Here is a 15,947-nt window from a genome sequence, read left to right as displayed (position 1 = left end):
TTGTAGTGTTCTAATGGTGATTTTCTACCCATTTATGTAAACTTTGAACACAAACAATACTGCACACTGTTCGCAGATACACACATAAACAAAGAAATGGATGGTAGTTGGAAGAATACACCCTACATATTTGAGGGAGGGTACAGACTAATGTTATCATCTAACATTGTTACTGATCTGGAAGAAGGAATAAAAGTAAAGCAGTGGCTCCCAAACTTTGTTGCACATTGGAATCATTTGGGAACTTTTAAATAATACCGATGTCTGGTTTCCACCCACAGAGATTCTAATTTAATTGGTATGGGGTGCTTCCTGGGCATTGTGATTTTTAAAAACTCCCCTGGGCATTTCTAATATGCAGCAGAATTTGAAAACCACTAACTTAAAGTAAATAAGATACCTATGGAAACAAACACCAGTAACTGATGATTTAAATTTGAGAAACAGGCTATACAGTTGAGCAAGCACCCAACTGTATTCTTAAAAAAGCCTGTAAAAAATTGACATACACCTTGAAAAAAAAGTGTCACACAATTACAAAGCTGGAACAAGTGGAAAGAGCAACAAAGAATGAAGAAAATCAGAGTATTCAAGGCATTAATTCCTTATAAATTCCTATTGACCACTCATCTAAAACAGGCAGAATGTGATACTTTAAACATGTGTAAGTTAAAACCACAGCATGTGAGAAATTTCTTTATTTTGTATTGGCTTTTATGTAGTACTGGAACAGATAATGCCTGAGTAAAAATAGTAAATGCATTGTAACAAAAACAGCACAGCCCAAAGTATCATATTAGATACAAATATCAGAACTGGAGTGTGCATAGGAAGCAGTGATTTAAGCCCAGTGAACATTTTAGTGAGTACAGAAACAGATATGCAGGCTTTAACAGATAATGAAGATGTTGAGGTGTTCAGTTTATGTATTTTGGTGGAGAAAGCAAGAGCTTTTTAAGGATGGAAAATGAAACACACTCTACCAAAACCATGCTTTGGGAACGAGAATTACGCTACTTTGAAATCGTATATATAGCAAATTGTCAATACCACACGAACCTTCAATAATTGTAATTATTCATCTTTAAATATCTAGAGTCATTCCAATATGTACAAAACAAGTTTGGTGCCTATGAAATGATGACATATCCAGGAAAGTAAGTACAAGTGAAGAGGGAGATTTAAGAGTTATAGCGAAAAATATTTTTTCTAAAAGAAAAATCCCCTTAGAGGACAATACCAGGGCCTTAACTACGTTTCTATTTTCACGTAACTTAGGCCCCCCCCACCCAAAAAAATTGGGGGGGGGGCTAATTTTGTTACCAGCCTCTGCTGTATCACAAAACCAATAGCCAAGGCAGCATGAAAAGTCTAAAAACATTGATACTGCACAATTCTAAACTCTCTTACCAGTGTGATAAACACCTGGCAGAACTGTCAACGGCGGAAGCCGCAGTTGCTGGGTTCGGAGTCCACTGGAAGGGAGATGAAAGGGTCTTGAATATCTTGTCGCCTTTCCAGGACCAGTCCAGTTGTTCGAGAGAGATCTATTCCCAGTGTCGACAGAGAAATGGGCCAAGGGTCGCGAAGGATCCTTGCCCGGGCAGGCGCCCGCACAGCCAGGAGTGTGGTTCAGCCAAGATCTAGGCGCTAAGCCGCAAGCCCTTCTGACAGATGATCAGACTGCGCGCACTCCGATAAGGACCGTTGACGCGCCTGCGCACCGCGACCCTTCCGTCGCCCGCTCCGCCCACCGCAGTAAACGTCACAAGGCTGCCGCCACTTCCGTGGGCGCGTGCGCACTGGCGGCTCGGGCGCGTGCGCAGCGCCGGCACCTTCCTGGCTCGAGCTTCAGCAGCTCACGCTCCTCCCCCCGTTCCCCATCCCCCAGCCCAGCGCGGCCCGGTACCAGCTTGTGGTGCCGCCAAGGGAGCCGTCCGTGCCTCGTGCTCTCAGGACGGCCGCGTTGCGCGCTGGCGGCGCGTGGCGCTAGCCATGGAGATGGATCAAGTGAACGCGCTGTGCGAGCAGCTGGTGAAAGCGGTGACGGTCATGATGGACCCCAGCTCCACCCAGCGCTACCGGCTGGAAGCCCTCAAGGTAGCCGGGGTCCTGGCGCCCCCGGGCCTGGTCCGAGACCCTCCCCTGACCCCGACTCCCCCGGCCCCGGTCCCCTGGACCTCCTTCCCCAACCCTTGGGGGGGCCTTCCCTGGCGGCGGTCCACGCCTCTCCCTCCCCCGCCTTCACTGCTCGCCGCGCTTGCCCTTCGTCCCTCCGTTTTCCTCACGCAGGCTGCGCTCCAAATCCCGCATCTCTTCGCCTTCCGGTGGCGCACGTGTTGATCCCGCCCCCAACACCAATCTCTTTCTTTAGAGTTTTCCCTGCACTAAACGTTTCGCTACTGATACACTCTCCTGATCCATCCTAACCAAGCTCCAGTCCACCTAGTACACCTTTACTTACATCCATACACCTCTCGCTGACCCCTCTTCTGTGTCTTGGGCATTTCTGGGCTAGTTCTTACGCGCCCCACGTTTTTTAGTGTGTGATAGTCTTGAGCAAAGATGAACTTCTACCGCTTACTTTGCATTTTAACAAGGGCACTTGGGTTTCCTGAAAGTAGTTTTCTTGAGTCCCGGATGCTTTGGTCCTGGTACTGACTCATGTGTTACAATTCCGGAATCCTAGTACAAATGGGGATGTTATTAGAAAAAGAGCTTATACCCCTATCAAACAATGTTTGTGAGCTCTGAGAAATGGCTGCTTAGAAAAAATATTTGTGCTGTATATATTTTAAGTGTGCAATTTCATAAAATAGCGCCAGTTGGAGGAAACTTTACAGTAGATGGATGTATGCGCCAGGGTTTGAAATAAAAAACAACTGGCTTCTATTAGTCTGTTTTTTGTTATGGAATATTTAAAACAGACATGAAAAGTAGAGATAATACTGCAGTGACTCCTGGGTATACTCATCACCTAAATTCTGTACTTTTAAGTTCTAAATACAGCAGGATTTGTTGACGTATAACAAATCCTAGAAATTGTCATTTCACTTTTATGTACTGCAGGGGTATATCGTTAACAATTTTTTTTTACTCCTTTAGGTCATTTTTTTTTTTTTTAATATTAGTAAGGCCGTACCATGGAAAATCTGGAACCATCAGAGTGAAAGAAATGTTTATCATTTCTTTACTCATACAGTAGTAATCTAGATTTGATCAGATTAGAATTTCTTAGAACGAAGCTTATTTAGTCTCCACACTGTCTTAACGCCCAAGAGAAACACTAACTTTTTATTTTTCAGTTTTGTGAAGAGTTTAAAGAAAAGTGCCCTATTTGTGTCCCGTGTGGCCTGAGGCTGGCTGAGAAAACACAAATTGCCATCGTCAGGCATTTTGGCCTTCAGATCCTGGAACACGTTGTCAAGTAAGGCATTTTACGAGTTTACCACTGAAGTATGTAAGAGAGCAAATCTTTATTTCTTGGATAACTCAGAGGTGTTCTTTAAAAACTTGTTGCCGTGGAGTGGATTCCAACTCATAGCCACCCTATAGGACAAAGCAGAACTGCCCCACAGGGTTTTCAGTGCTGTAAATCTTTATGGAAGCAGACTGCCACATCTTTCTTCCTTGGACTGGCTGCTAACGTTTCAGTTAGTAGTCACGTGCCTCCAGGGCTCCCTAGATGTTCTTTAAGTAAGCAGAATAGAGCATTCTTCAAGGGAAAAAGGAATAATACCCAGAATTATCAGATCCTCCAGGGAATTCTCATTCAAGACTGAACCTTTCTGCTCTTCAATTTCTTCATCCTGTAAAGTGCCTGCTACATACTAAGCATTCAAAAAATAATAGCTGCTAGTCACTCACCCAGCATTTATTGAATATCTATATATGCCGGCAGATCTCAAAGCCTCTTTAGGATTATACAGTGTATAAAACCCAAACCAAACCCAGTGCCATTGAGTCGATTCTGACTCATAGCGACCCTATAGGACAGAGTAGAGCTGTCCCATAGAGTTTCCAAGGAGCACCTGGCAGATTCGAACTGCCGACCCTGTGGTTAGCAGCTATAGCCCTTAACCACTACACCACCAGGGTTTCCATACTGCGTATAGATAAATAAATTTGTGATTGGACATTACTTTTGATTTTCTTTTCTTTTACGTTTTGAGTGTGTACCGTCTCTGAATGGCACTTCCAAAGCAATATTATATGTGAATAACTGAAAACTCCTCCAATGCCTATCACAGAAATCCATTTTTAAGACTTAGCCTCAGGTTTTCTGGAATTGTGCTGTTATTACCTTGTAAACCAGCGTAATAAGGTAGTTGGTGTTATCAGATTGTGTTTTCTGGAAAAAACGACTATATTGTAGTTGTCCCAGATGTATATTTGTTTTCAGTCTATTAATAAAATCATGGGGGAAGCTGATGTGTGCATAAATCCTATGTGAATTCCGGTTAATGGAGTGCTGTATATATAAACCCCTGGAATTTTTCTGTTTCTAGCATTTTGGTTAAATGTGGACTATTTTTGCCCATTCTTTGAAGGGTACAAAATCAAAAGTATAATTTTCTAATGAAATTGCCAACATAATCTAACACAGGAATCAAAACTAGTTTCTTCTGAAGAGAAGCCTTCTAATGGGTTCTGTTTCTGACTTTCTCTTTTTTGGTGGCCAGGTTTCGATGGAACAGCATGTCTCGATTGGAGAAAGTATACCTGAAGAACAGTGTCATGGAGCTGATTGCAAATGTAAGGAATGGTTGGTTGGAAGACTTGTGTTTCCAAGGTAGTTTAGACAAAACATGACTTCTTCAATTTAACATTTGCATAAAAATTCACTGGTTCTATGTAGGTCAAAGAGCATGTTTGGTGTAATGTTAAATGTGTACCTTTAAGGTAGAAGGACTACCATTAACAAGAAATCATAATTCATTACATTTAACCAAAAAATACCAAACCCAATGCAGTCAAGTCAATTCCCACTCATAATGCCCTTACAGGACAGAGTGGAACTGCCCCATAGGGCTTCGAAGGCTGTAAATCTTTACGGAAGCAGACTGCCCCATCTTTTTCCTGTGGAGCAGCTTGTGGGTTCAAACTGCCCACCTCTCAGCAGCTTAACCACCTTTCCATCAGGGCTCCCAAACTTCTCTTACTAGATTTAATTTCATCCCTTACGTGCTGGCTTCTGTTTTTAAAATATAAAGATAGGACAGAAGAGATTAAACATTTTCAGCAAATGAATGGATTCATAGGTTTAAAAGATTAAAACTTTGCTGTTTGTTATCTTTTATTCCAAACTGTACTGTATGATACTAGTAATAAAAATATGTAGAATGAATTGTTTCCCCAGTTAGAAGATGACTTTAAATGTTTAAAGTCTATAGCCTTTTTTCTTTCCTTTCTTTTAAACAAAAGGGTATGAAAGATGGAGTCCCTACCCCTTTTCATCTCCAAAATCTAGTGTCTTCAATAGAAAAAAAAAAAGCTTTTATAATTACTGATTAACTTATTTAGCTAATACTTTTTTAGTGCTGTTTCTGGGGCGACAATAGAAATCATACTTCCTTAGTCTTGACATTTTCAAACTTCAGAATAAGAGAAACCTAGTGATAATCTTTCTGTATCTTCTAATACTGTAACTGTTGGTAAAATATTAATTGCATCTCCAGACCCTCCAGTTTTAACATTCTCTCAGCATACTCTTGTTCCTTATTTCTATACTTTTCTGTTGTGACGCTCTCAAAAAATGAAACAATCTATATGAGAGTTTCTTCGTTTTGAAGGGAGAGCTGTGATGTCTTCCTTGCTCTTCAGCGGCATTTTATTAGTGGTACAACCCTCACTTAAGCTTTACGTGGGAAGAATGATTAGAGGGAATGCAGGGTAAGTGACTCAAACATGATGAACAGGTTTGTTTGTTGTACTTAGTTTAAAAGCAGGCCTGCTCATGAGTTTTATATACTTTTACAGCCCGGTGTTCCTTAAATTCGATCTTGCAGATCTCTCAGTATCTCTCATTCTTTTTCAGGGAACATTAAACATTTTGGAAGAGGAGAACCACATTAAAGATGTTCTGTCTCGCATCGTAGTAGAAATGATCAAGCGAGAGTGGCCACAGCATTGGCCTGACATGCTAATAGAATTGGATGCTCTTTCCAAACAAGGGGTATGAAGAATGGATAAATCAATTCAATATACTGTTCTGGAATCTTCAAATTTTTTATACTGTCTTTTTTTTGGTGGGGGGGTGAGAGTCAGCATTTTAATTTAATTTAACTAGCTTATTTCTGTTGGCATAGGAAACACAGACAGAATTAGTGATGTTCATCCTTTTGCGACTGGCGGAGGATGTGGTGACCTTTCAGACACTTCCCCCTCAAAGAAGAAGGGATATCCAGCAAACATTAACCCAGAACATGGAAAGGATCTTCGCTTTTCTACTTAACACACTTCAAGAAAATTTAAACAAGTACCGGCAAGTGGTAAGGGATACCCTACCCCAAGAAAGTCCTATTTCCTAACGTGAGTGGCTTTTTTCTTTGTTTTTTAAGAAACTAATCCTTCAACAAGGAGCTAGAGTGCCTGCTTTAGCAAAAGAAAAGGCCATTTTGTAAGTAAAAAAGAACCTGGTAGATCATGGGAAAAATGAATTAATTTTCTAACAAATTCAGTTCATTGAGTTTCTTTGCTAGTAAAAATTTCTTTTATAGTAGGAAAAAAAAACTTAAAATAGTTTAAAAATAAAGGCTATTTGTTACTATTTGAAAATCCGGGTTTCTGTTGGTCAAGGTAGTATCGTTATTAAATGTGATAGTCCTGATTTCTTTTGCAGTGGACACAACTGTGCACCACCGAGTTTATTAATGTCAACTGCAGCGATCCCTTGGTATTTTCATTCTTCCTTTTTCTTCTGCAGCAAAGGACAAGTGAGATACTGTCTTACCCAACTATTTTCGTTTTAGCAGGGACCCTTCAGAAGAAGGCAGTTTGAAAGTTAATCTAGCACAGTAGTTCTCAAGCAGGGGCAGCTTTGCCGCCCAGGGAACATTGGGCAATGTCTCTAGACATTTTGGTTGTTACAACTGGGGGTTGCTCCTGCATCTAGTGGGTTTAGACAGTGATGCTTCTAAATATCTTACAATGTACAGGACAACCTCCTACAACAAAGAATTATTCAACACCAAATGTCAATAGTACTGACTTAGCATTCTCATAAGTACTTATTTCACAAATTGTATTACTAGACTTGGTTATTTTTTATGCCCATGGCAGCCTCATTAGGTCTATTTTCAGAGAAATGGTAGGTACTAACTGAACTGTCAGATGATGAGGAAAAGACTGTGAGTTTGGTGAGGAGGAAGAAGGGGAAGAACTCAGAGTGAGTACGTGACATATGCCATATACTTGTTTGGCATTTTATATGTTACTTAAACATCAAAACAATGCCAGGAGTCAGAAAATGTCATCCCAGTTTTATAGTTGAGGAAACCAAGGCTCAGCATAATTATTGAAAATCTTCTGTCTAATAAATGGTTGAGCTGGAGTTCAAGCCTTTTTTTTTGTTGTTGTTGTTATATGTACTCTTTACCCAGAATATCTTAAAATATTCTTAAAAAGGTAATATCAAGAAAAAACTCGCACTTAAAAATGTGTGTTGAGGATTAGGGAGATACTCTTTGATTTTCCCTGATTTAACTCCTGGGAGGAGGGAAACAGTTGTCACATAGAGGAGACCTGCCCTGTTAAATGGACAGACTTCTTTGGGAAATGGTCAGATTCTCAAGTGTGTTTTATAGTCTTAAGTAGCAAATGAATAGTGGCAGTGGCTTAGTAAATATATATATAAATCTTGTATGTATGTATTAGTAAGTATGTATATATTTTTTAATGTAAGAATCTTTTTGATTGGGAAGTTTTAACATTCCACAGAAAAGATTCTTCAACTCTGTAGAATAGCAGCTTCTTTGAGTATCATCTGCATAAGATGAATTGAGAGATGACTCTTAGGAATTTCTGAAAATTGATGTGGTATTGGTAGAATACTAAAGGAGTTCGGATGTGTAGAGCTATAACCATTTTGAAGATGCGTGACCATAGATTTTATAAGAGAAGCATTGCAGTGGTGTAACATTAAAGGTAATCTTTTGCTTATGACATAATGATTTAGTGAAGTTCATGGATTTTCAAATATTTCGGGATTATGAATACTTAGATGTTGTAGAAACCTAGCCTGTAGCATGCTGCCATAGCAGGATGATATCTCTGACACAAATTAGAGACATATCTACTGTGGCTTCTTCCTTAGCCTTGGCGTCAGTTCTCTCCATCTGCTAAACCAGGATACCACTTGTGCCCAGAACCAGAGCACGCCAAGAGCTACTTTGTGTACCATCAGCTTCTCAGTTTTCTCATCGTTCCTTCTCTCCTTTAATCTCTTCACCTTCCAGGTGGGGCATGGGTTGAGCGATTAATAAAGATGGAAGGAATAGGCTCCCTCTCCTTGTTCCATCACTCTGGCCCCTGCACTGGTCCCAGGAGGCATGGAAGATCAGAATGGGAATTAAATATTCGTTGTAGCAAACAGTGGAGGCTGGACTTGATTGTTGTCACTTGGATCCCTTTTCCTTCCTGGGCAGCATTAGTAGATTGGAAACCCTAGTGGCATAGTGATTAAGTGCTACAGCTGCTAACCAAGAGATGAGTAGTTCGAATCCACCACGTGCTCCTTGGAAACTGTCGGTCAGTTCTACCCTGTCCTATAGGGTCGCTTTGAGTGGGAATCGACTCGACGGCGGTGGGTTTGGTCTTTTTTTTTTTTGGTAGTGGGTTCTACTTATCTGTGCCCTGTTAAAACGTCTGCTTGACACCATGTAAAGCTTACTATATGCTCTTTATAAAAAATATTTTTTGAAAGTTGGGAGAAGGAACTGTAAAACAAATCCTTTATAATCCGAACGGTGGTGAGTTTCCAGTTACTTCAGAAGTTATTATTCCTGTTTATATTTTCCTTTAACTACCTTCAGGAATTATTCTTAATTTTAAGTGTAGGAATTCCTGAGGAAAATACTAGTTTTATATGTTTGTAAATTATAAAAATTATGTAACATCATTGTGGAAGTTGAAATTTAAGGATAAAAACCAGCTATAATTATGCGACATTTACTAAGTAACCATTTTGATGAATTTAGCATATAATATTTTTGTGCATGTTTTTTCCCATAAATTATATGCACATAAGTTTATTTCTTGCTTTTTTCCATTAACATGTCATTTCGATGTACTCTTGCCAGTTAGGGTTTCTTTGTATTTTAATATGGAAAATGGCATAAAGTTGGCATAAAAGAAATATGTTGATACTTTGATGAGTTCAAAGGATCTTCCAAGAGGCTTCCATTCTCATTTCCTGGTGATGCAATTTGAACAGGTGGCTTGACAGTGAGTCTGGTTGGCAGAACCATAACCTATAAACCTGGTTGTTGTTGGATCCCCAGAGTCCGGAATTGCTGTCTGTATGTCAGTCTGTCTTATTCATTCTCAGAGCTTTCTCTTTTTTTTGTAATGATTTTTATTGGAAGTTTACAAATCAAGTCAGTCTCTCACAAAAAGTTATGTACACCTTGCTACATACTCCCAGTTACTCTCCCCCTAATGAGACAGCCCACTCCCTCCCTCCACACTCTCTTTTTCTGTCCATTTCACCAGCTTCTAACCCCCTCTACCCTCTCATCTCCCCTCCAGGCAGGAGATATCAACATAGTCTCAAGTGTCCACCTGATCCAAGAAGCTCACTCCTCAGCAGCATCCCTCTCCAACCCATTGCCCAGTCCAATCCATGTCTGAAGAGTTGGCTTCGGGAACGGTTCCTGTCCTGGGCCAACAGAAGGTCTGGGCGCCATGACCTCCAGGGTCCTTCTAGTCTCAGTCACACCGTTAAGTCTGGTCTTTAATGAGAATTTGGGGTCTGCATCCCACTGCTGTCCTGCTCCCTCAGGGGTTCTCTGTTGTGTTCCCTGTCAGGGCAGTCATGGGTTGTAGCCGGGCACCATCTAGTTCTTCTGGTCTCAGGATGATGTAGTCTCTGGTTCACGTGGCCCTTTCTGTCTCTTAGGCTCGTAATTACCTTATGTCCTTGGAGTTCTTCATTCTCCTTTGATCCAGGTGGTTTGAGACTCATTGATGCATCTTAGATGGCTGCTTGCTAGCGTTTAAGACCCCAGACGCCACTCTTCAAAGTGGGATGCAGAATGTTTTTTAATAGATTTTGTTATGCCAATTGACCTAGATGTCCCCTGAAACCATGGTCCCCAGACCCCTGCCCCTGCTATGCTGGCCTTCAAAGCATTCAGTTTATTGAGGAAACTTCTTTGCTTTTGGTTTAGTCCAGTTGTGCTGACCTCCCCTGTGTTGTGTGTTGTCTTTCCCTTCACCTAAGGTAGTTCTCATCTACTGTCTTAATTAGTGAATGCCCCCTCCCACCCTCCCTCCCTCCCCCCTCTAGTAACCACAAAAGAATATTTTCTTCTCAGTTTAAACTATTTCTCAAGTTCTTATAATAGTGGTCTCATATAATATTTGTCCTTTTGCAACTGACTAATTTCACTCCGCATAATGCCTTCCAGGTTCCTCCATGTTATAAAATGTTTCACAGGTTCATCACTGTTCTTTATCGATGCGTAGTATTCCGTCGTGTGAATATACCATAATTTATTTATCCATTCATCCATTGATGGGCACCTTGGTTGCTTCCATCTTTTTGCTGTTGTACACAGTGCTGCAGTAAACACGGGTGTGCATATATCTGTTCGTGTAAAGGCTCTTATTTCTCAAGGATATATTCCAAGGAGTGGGATTGCTGGATCGTGTGGTAGTTCTTTTTCTAGCTTTTTAAGGAAGCTCCAAATCAATTTCCTAAGTGGCTGTACCATTTGACATTCCCACCAGCAGTGTGTAAGTGTTCCAATCTCTCGACAGCCTCTCCAACATTCATTATTTTGTGTTTTTTGGATTAATGCCAGCCTTGTTGGAGTGAGATGAAATCTCATTGTAGTTTTGATTTGCATTTCTCTAATGGCTAATGATTGTGGGCATTTCCTCATGTATCTGTTGGCTACCTGAATGTTTTCTTTAGTGAAGTGTCTGTTCATATCGTTTGTCCCTCTTTTAATTGGGTTATTTGTCTTTTTGTAGTTGAGTTTTTGCCGTATCATGTAGATCTTAGAGATCAGGTGCTGATGGGAAATGTCACAGCTAAACACTTTTTCCCAGTCTGTAGGTAGTCTTTTTACTCTTTCGGTGAAGTCTTTGTATGAGCATAGGTGTTTGGTTTTTAGGAGCTCCCAGTTATCTAGTTTTTCTTCTACATTGTTAGTAATGTTTTGAATACTGTTTATGCCACGTATTAGGGCTCCTAGCGTTGTCCCTATTTTTCTTCCATGGTCTTTATCATTTTAGATTTTATATTTGGGCCTTTGATCCATTTTTAGCTTGTTTTTTTGCGTGGAGTGAGTATGGGTCTTGTTTCATTTTTTTGCAGATGGATATCCAGTTATGTCAGCACCATTTGTTAAAAAGACTGTCTTTTCCCCATTTAACTGTTTTGGGGCCTTTGTCAAATATCAACTGCTCATATGTGGATGGATTTATGTCTGGATTCTCAATTCTGTTCCATTGGTCTATGTATCTGTTGTTGTACCACTACCAGGTTGTTTTGACTACTGTGGTGGTATAATAGATTCTAAAATCAGGCAGAGTAAGGCCTCCTACTTTACTTATCTGGGGCCTCTTTCCCTTCCATATGAAATGGGTAATTTGTTTCTCCATCTCATTAAAGCGTGTTGTTGGAATTTGGATCGGAATTGCATTAAATGTATAGATCACTTTTGGTGGAATACACATTTTTATAATGCTAAGTCTTCCTATCCATGAGCAAGGGGTGTTTTTCCACTTATGTAGGTCTCTTTTGGTTTCTTGCAGAAGTGTACTGTAGTTTTCTTTCTATAAGTCTTTTACATCTCTGGTAAGATTTATTCCTAAGTATTTTATCCTCTTGGGGGTTACTGTAAATGGTATTGATTTGGTGATTTCCTGTTCGATGTTCTTTTCGTTGGTATAGAGGTATCCAACTGATTTTTGTATGTTTATCTTGTAGCCTGATACTCTGCTGAACTATTAGTTTCAATAGTTTTCTTGAGGATTCTTTAGGGTTTTCTGTGTATAAGGTAATGTCGTCTGCAAATAGAGATAATTTTACTTCTTCCTTGCTAATCTGGATGCCCTTTATGTCTTTGAATTCCATTGGCTAGAATTTTGTTGAGGATTTTTGCATCTAAGTTCATGAGGGATATAGGTCTTTAATTTCCTTTTTTTGTGGTGTCTACCTGGTTTTGGTATCAGGGATATGCTGGCTTCATAGAATAAGTTTGGGAGTATTCCATCCTTTTCTATGCTCTGAAATACCTTAAGTAGTAGTGGTGTTAACTCTTCTCTGAAAGTTTGGTAGAACTCTGCAGTGAAGCCATCCTGGCCAGGGCTTTTTTTTTTTTTGTTGGGAGTTTTTTGATTTACCTTTTCGATCTCTTCTTTGCTTATGGGTCTATTTAGTTCTACCTCTGTTTGTGTTAGTTTAGGTAGGTAGTGTGTTTCTAGGAAATCATCCATGTCTTCTAGGTTTTCAAATTTGTTAGAGTATAGTTTTTCATAGTAATCTGGTATGATTCTTTTAATTTCAGTTGGGTATGTTGTAGTATTGCCCATCTCATTTTTTTATTTGGGCTGTTTGCTTCCTCTCCCGTTTTTCTTTTGTCAGTTTGGCCAATGGTTTATCAGTTTGTTGACTTTTTCAAAGAACCAGCTTTTGGTCTTGTTAATTCTTTCAATTGTTTTTCTCATTTCTGTTTCATTTAGTTCTGCTCTAATTTTTATTATTTGTTTTCTTCTGGTGCCTGAGGCTTTCTTTTGTTGCACTCTTTCTATTTGTTCAAGTTATAGGGATAATTCTTTGATTTTGGCCCTTTCTTCTTTTTGTATGTGTGCATTTATTAATATAAATTGACCTCTGAGCTCTGCTTTTGCTGTGTCCCAAAGGTTCTGATAGGAAGTATTTTCATTCTCATTGGATTCTATGAATTTCTTTATTCCATCCTTAATGTCTTCTCTAATCCAGTCTTTTTCGAGCAGGGTATTGTTCAGTTTCCAAGTGTTTAATTTCTTTTCCCTGCTTTTTCTGTTACTCATTTCTGCTTTTATGGCCTTATGGTCAGAGAAGGTGATCAAAGCTTTCTCATCCGTCATGTCTTGGGCTAGATGGAAAAAATGGTAATACTTTGTTTTAACCTGCATTTTTTTCATTACTAGCAATATTGAGCCTTGTTCATTGTTCATCTACTAGTTTTCTTTCTTTATAAACTGTGTGCATTGAAACCGTGTTTGTGAATCTTAGTGTTCTCTGATAAATTTGTTTAAGCTCTTTAAATGGTAACTTCTTGTCATATTGCAAAATTTAAAATAACCTGTCCTTCTTAGGAGAATATCAGTTGTGTGTTCTTTAAAAAAAAAAAAAACCAAACCCACCGCCGTTGAGCCAATTCTGACTCATAGCGCCCCTATAGGACAGAGTAGAACTGCCACGTAGGGCCTCCAAGGAGCAGCTGGTAGATGAGAGCTGCTAACCTTTTGGCTAGCAGCCATAGCTCTTAACCACTGTGCCAGTAGGGCTCGTGTGTTTTCTCGTTGTTTTTAGGTGCCACCGAGTCGTTTCCGACTCATAGCAACCGTATGTACAACAGAACGAAGCACGGCCTGGTCTTCATGTTCGTTGTTGTGCTCAACCCCATTGTTGCAGCCACTGTGTCAGCTGTGTTAGTAAAGTTACATTCTTTTCCAGGAGTAAAAGTTGCGTCTGTACTTTAGAATTATTATTCAAGGACCTTGTTTTTTAGGGGGAGGTGAAGTAATTATTACCTAGTTTTTCACTTATTAAAAACATTGAATCTTATATTTGTTTTCTTTCAGAAGACAGATACTTCTCAGGAGTCAAAGGTAAGACCTCTGTGTGGAGCTAGAAGGAGACTTCTTTGAGGAACCCAGATACAGGGATGGACACACCTAGTGGAGGGTAGACTTAGCCATGGTGGAAGGGAGGTAAAATGACAATATTTAGGATTCCTTAATAGAGAAAAAAATGGCCACAGATGTCAGTTTGATCTTTTCGATGGATGTTGAAAGTGCCAGTGTTTGAGAAGTGATTGCATTTCAGAAGGAAACCTTTGAGTCCTCTGTCAGTGACTGTTACTTGAGTGCATTTTTAAAATAACCATTTTAGAACTAGAAAATAGAAGAAGCTTAGTTATAACTATGGTGTCCTTGCCTGTTAGTGGGGACTTAATGGTCAGAAATTATTTTTTTTCATGCAGGCCCAAGCAAACTATCGAGTAGGAGTTGCAGCACTGAATACTCTGGCAGGCTACATTGACTGGGTGTCCATGAGTCATGTTACTGCGGAAAACTGTAAACTCCTGGAGATGCTGTGTCTACTTCTGAATGAACAAGAACTTCAGTTGGGAGCAGCTGAGTGTCTTCTCATTGCAGTCAGCAGAAAAGTAAGTTACCACTCTAAGCTGACTGTTTTATCCTCAGAGTCTTTGAGGGGTAGGTGTGTATGTATATTTTAAATTCAATATTCTGACAGAAAGACATTAAGGCATTCAGTGGCTTGAGGGTTTTTTGTGTTTTGTTTTGTTTTTTTAAACTTAAGGCTGCCTACCTCCAACCCCTTGGACAGTAAGTAGTTTGCCAGTATTCTGGGGTTACACTGGTAGAATAGAGAGAGAGAGTGATTTGTCAGGCTACTTTGTTCTTGAAACAACTGTGAATCTTGGCATTTCACACTTAAGAAAGAAGATAAAAATGATGTTAAAGTTTAAAACTAACAGTGTTTATGTCAAAGAATCTTAAACGGTGGCTATGCTGGCTTTGTATCTGTTTTGGCAAATAAATGGGACTATGACTTGTTTCCTTGTGGAAATACCTTACAAATAATAATGTACTTTGGATATAATTTACTTTGCTGTCATATTAGCATTATTACCTAACATATTTAAAAACTTAAGTCGTATCTATATTTGGCTTTAAGGAGTTTGCTTTTTCTAGTGTTCAGTCAGCCCCTTGGGTATATGAGAAATTGCGAAGTCAGTATATAGGTATAGAAGGTGTCAGTACTTTGAGGCTTTCAATAATACAGTTTATATGCTGTGTTTGCCTAAAATTGGGTCTAGGGCAAATTAGAAGACCGGAAGCCCTTGATGGTCCTATTTGGAGATGTTGCCATGCATTATATACTTTCTGCTGCACAGTGAGTATCTTCACTTTTATATGTGTTTTTGTAATCTCTGTCACTTTTATATCTTCTGTGGAAATACCTGAAGTTCCTACCTAAATGCTGGCTGTCCTACAATTGACCGTGTTTTTAGATAAGACAGGCAATCTTAAAGGAACTTCAGCCTTTTTGAAGACCTGATGCTAGAAGTAAGTTGTGGCCACTGACTTAGCACCCCGTCACTTTCACAGTTCTCCCCAGACAGCTCATCTTGTTGATCCTCTTTAATGCTCCCGATGATCCCTGGGCCTCTTGGTGCCTTGATGACCGGGCCAGAGATTGCACTGATCTGTTGGACCAGAGTCTCTCCCAAGGCCTGCCCTGTGTGCCAAACTCCAGGTGCTCTCCCTGTTAGCATAATCAATACCTGAAGTGCGGAGGTTCTTGGAAACAGCAGGAATATACTGAGAAATGTGTGCATAAAATCTGTAAAGACGTTCTACGTCCTTAAATAATGGCTTCCACTTACTTCTCCCACTTGCTCTGGAAAATACTAAAGCATTTCCTGATATGTGCTTGTTACCGAGGAGTCAAGTAGAATTACACGTTACGATTAGCCAAAGCT

General features: G+C 39.9%; 2 protein-coding genes across 6 annotated transcripts in view; one reads left to right on the top strand and one right to left on the bottom strand.

The window, feature by feature from the left end:
* The window catches only part of POLH (DNA polymerase eta), a 36,427-nt gene extending 33,873 nt beyond the window's left edge, over nucleotides 1-2,554 (bottom strand). For 3 of the 4 annotated variants that reach the window (XM_049892729.1, XM_049892766.1, XM_049892776.1), the window contains exon 1: nucleotides 1,411-1,834. The gene's annotated coding sequence lies outside the window, so the exon portion shown is untranslated. Of the gene's footprint in view, nucleotides 1-1,410; nucleotides 1,835-2,464 lie in introns of those variants that run through there. The other variant, XM_049892738.1, reaches the window with a different exon arrangement.
* Nucleotides 1,818-15,947, top strand: part of XPO5 (exportin 5) — a 58,385-nt gene continuing 44,255 nt past the window's right edge. The window contains exons 1-8 of one of the 2 annotated variants that reach the window (XM_049892708.1): nucleotides 1,818-2,100; nucleotides 3,306-3,427; nucleotides 4,683-4,755; nucleotides 6,038-6,175; nucleotides 6,309-6,491; nucleotides 14,020-14,046; nucleotides 14,421-14,606; nucleotides 15,282-15,358. In XM_049892708.1, coding sequence (XP_049748665.1) covers nucleotides 1,996-2,100; nucleotides 3,306-3,427; nucleotides 4,683-4,755; nucleotides 6,038-6,175; nucleotides 6,309-6,491; nucleotides 14,020-14,046; nucleotides 14,421-14,606; nucleotides 15,282-15,358 — 911 coding nt within the window. In that variant the 5' untranslated portion in view covers nucleotides 1,818-1,995. Of the gene's footprint in view, nucleotides 2,101-3,305; nucleotides 3,428-4,682; nucleotides 4,793-6,037; nucleotides 6,176-6,308; nucleotides 6,492-14,019; nucleotides 14,047-14,420; nucleotides 14,607-15,281; nucleotides 15,359-15,947 lie in introns of those variants that run through there. The other variant, XM_049892717.1, reaches the window with a different exon arrangement.

The sequence above is a fragment of the Elephas maximus genome, chromosome 1 (assembly GCF_024166365.1).
Source record: "Elephas maximus indicus isolate mEleMax1 chromosome 1, mEleMax1 primary haplotype, whole genome shotgun sequence".
Lineage (NCBI taxonomy): Eukaryota > Metazoa > Chordata > Mammalia > Proboscidea > Elephantidae > Elephas > Elephas maximus.
This window is presented reverse-complemented; position numbering and strand designations above follow the sequence as displayed.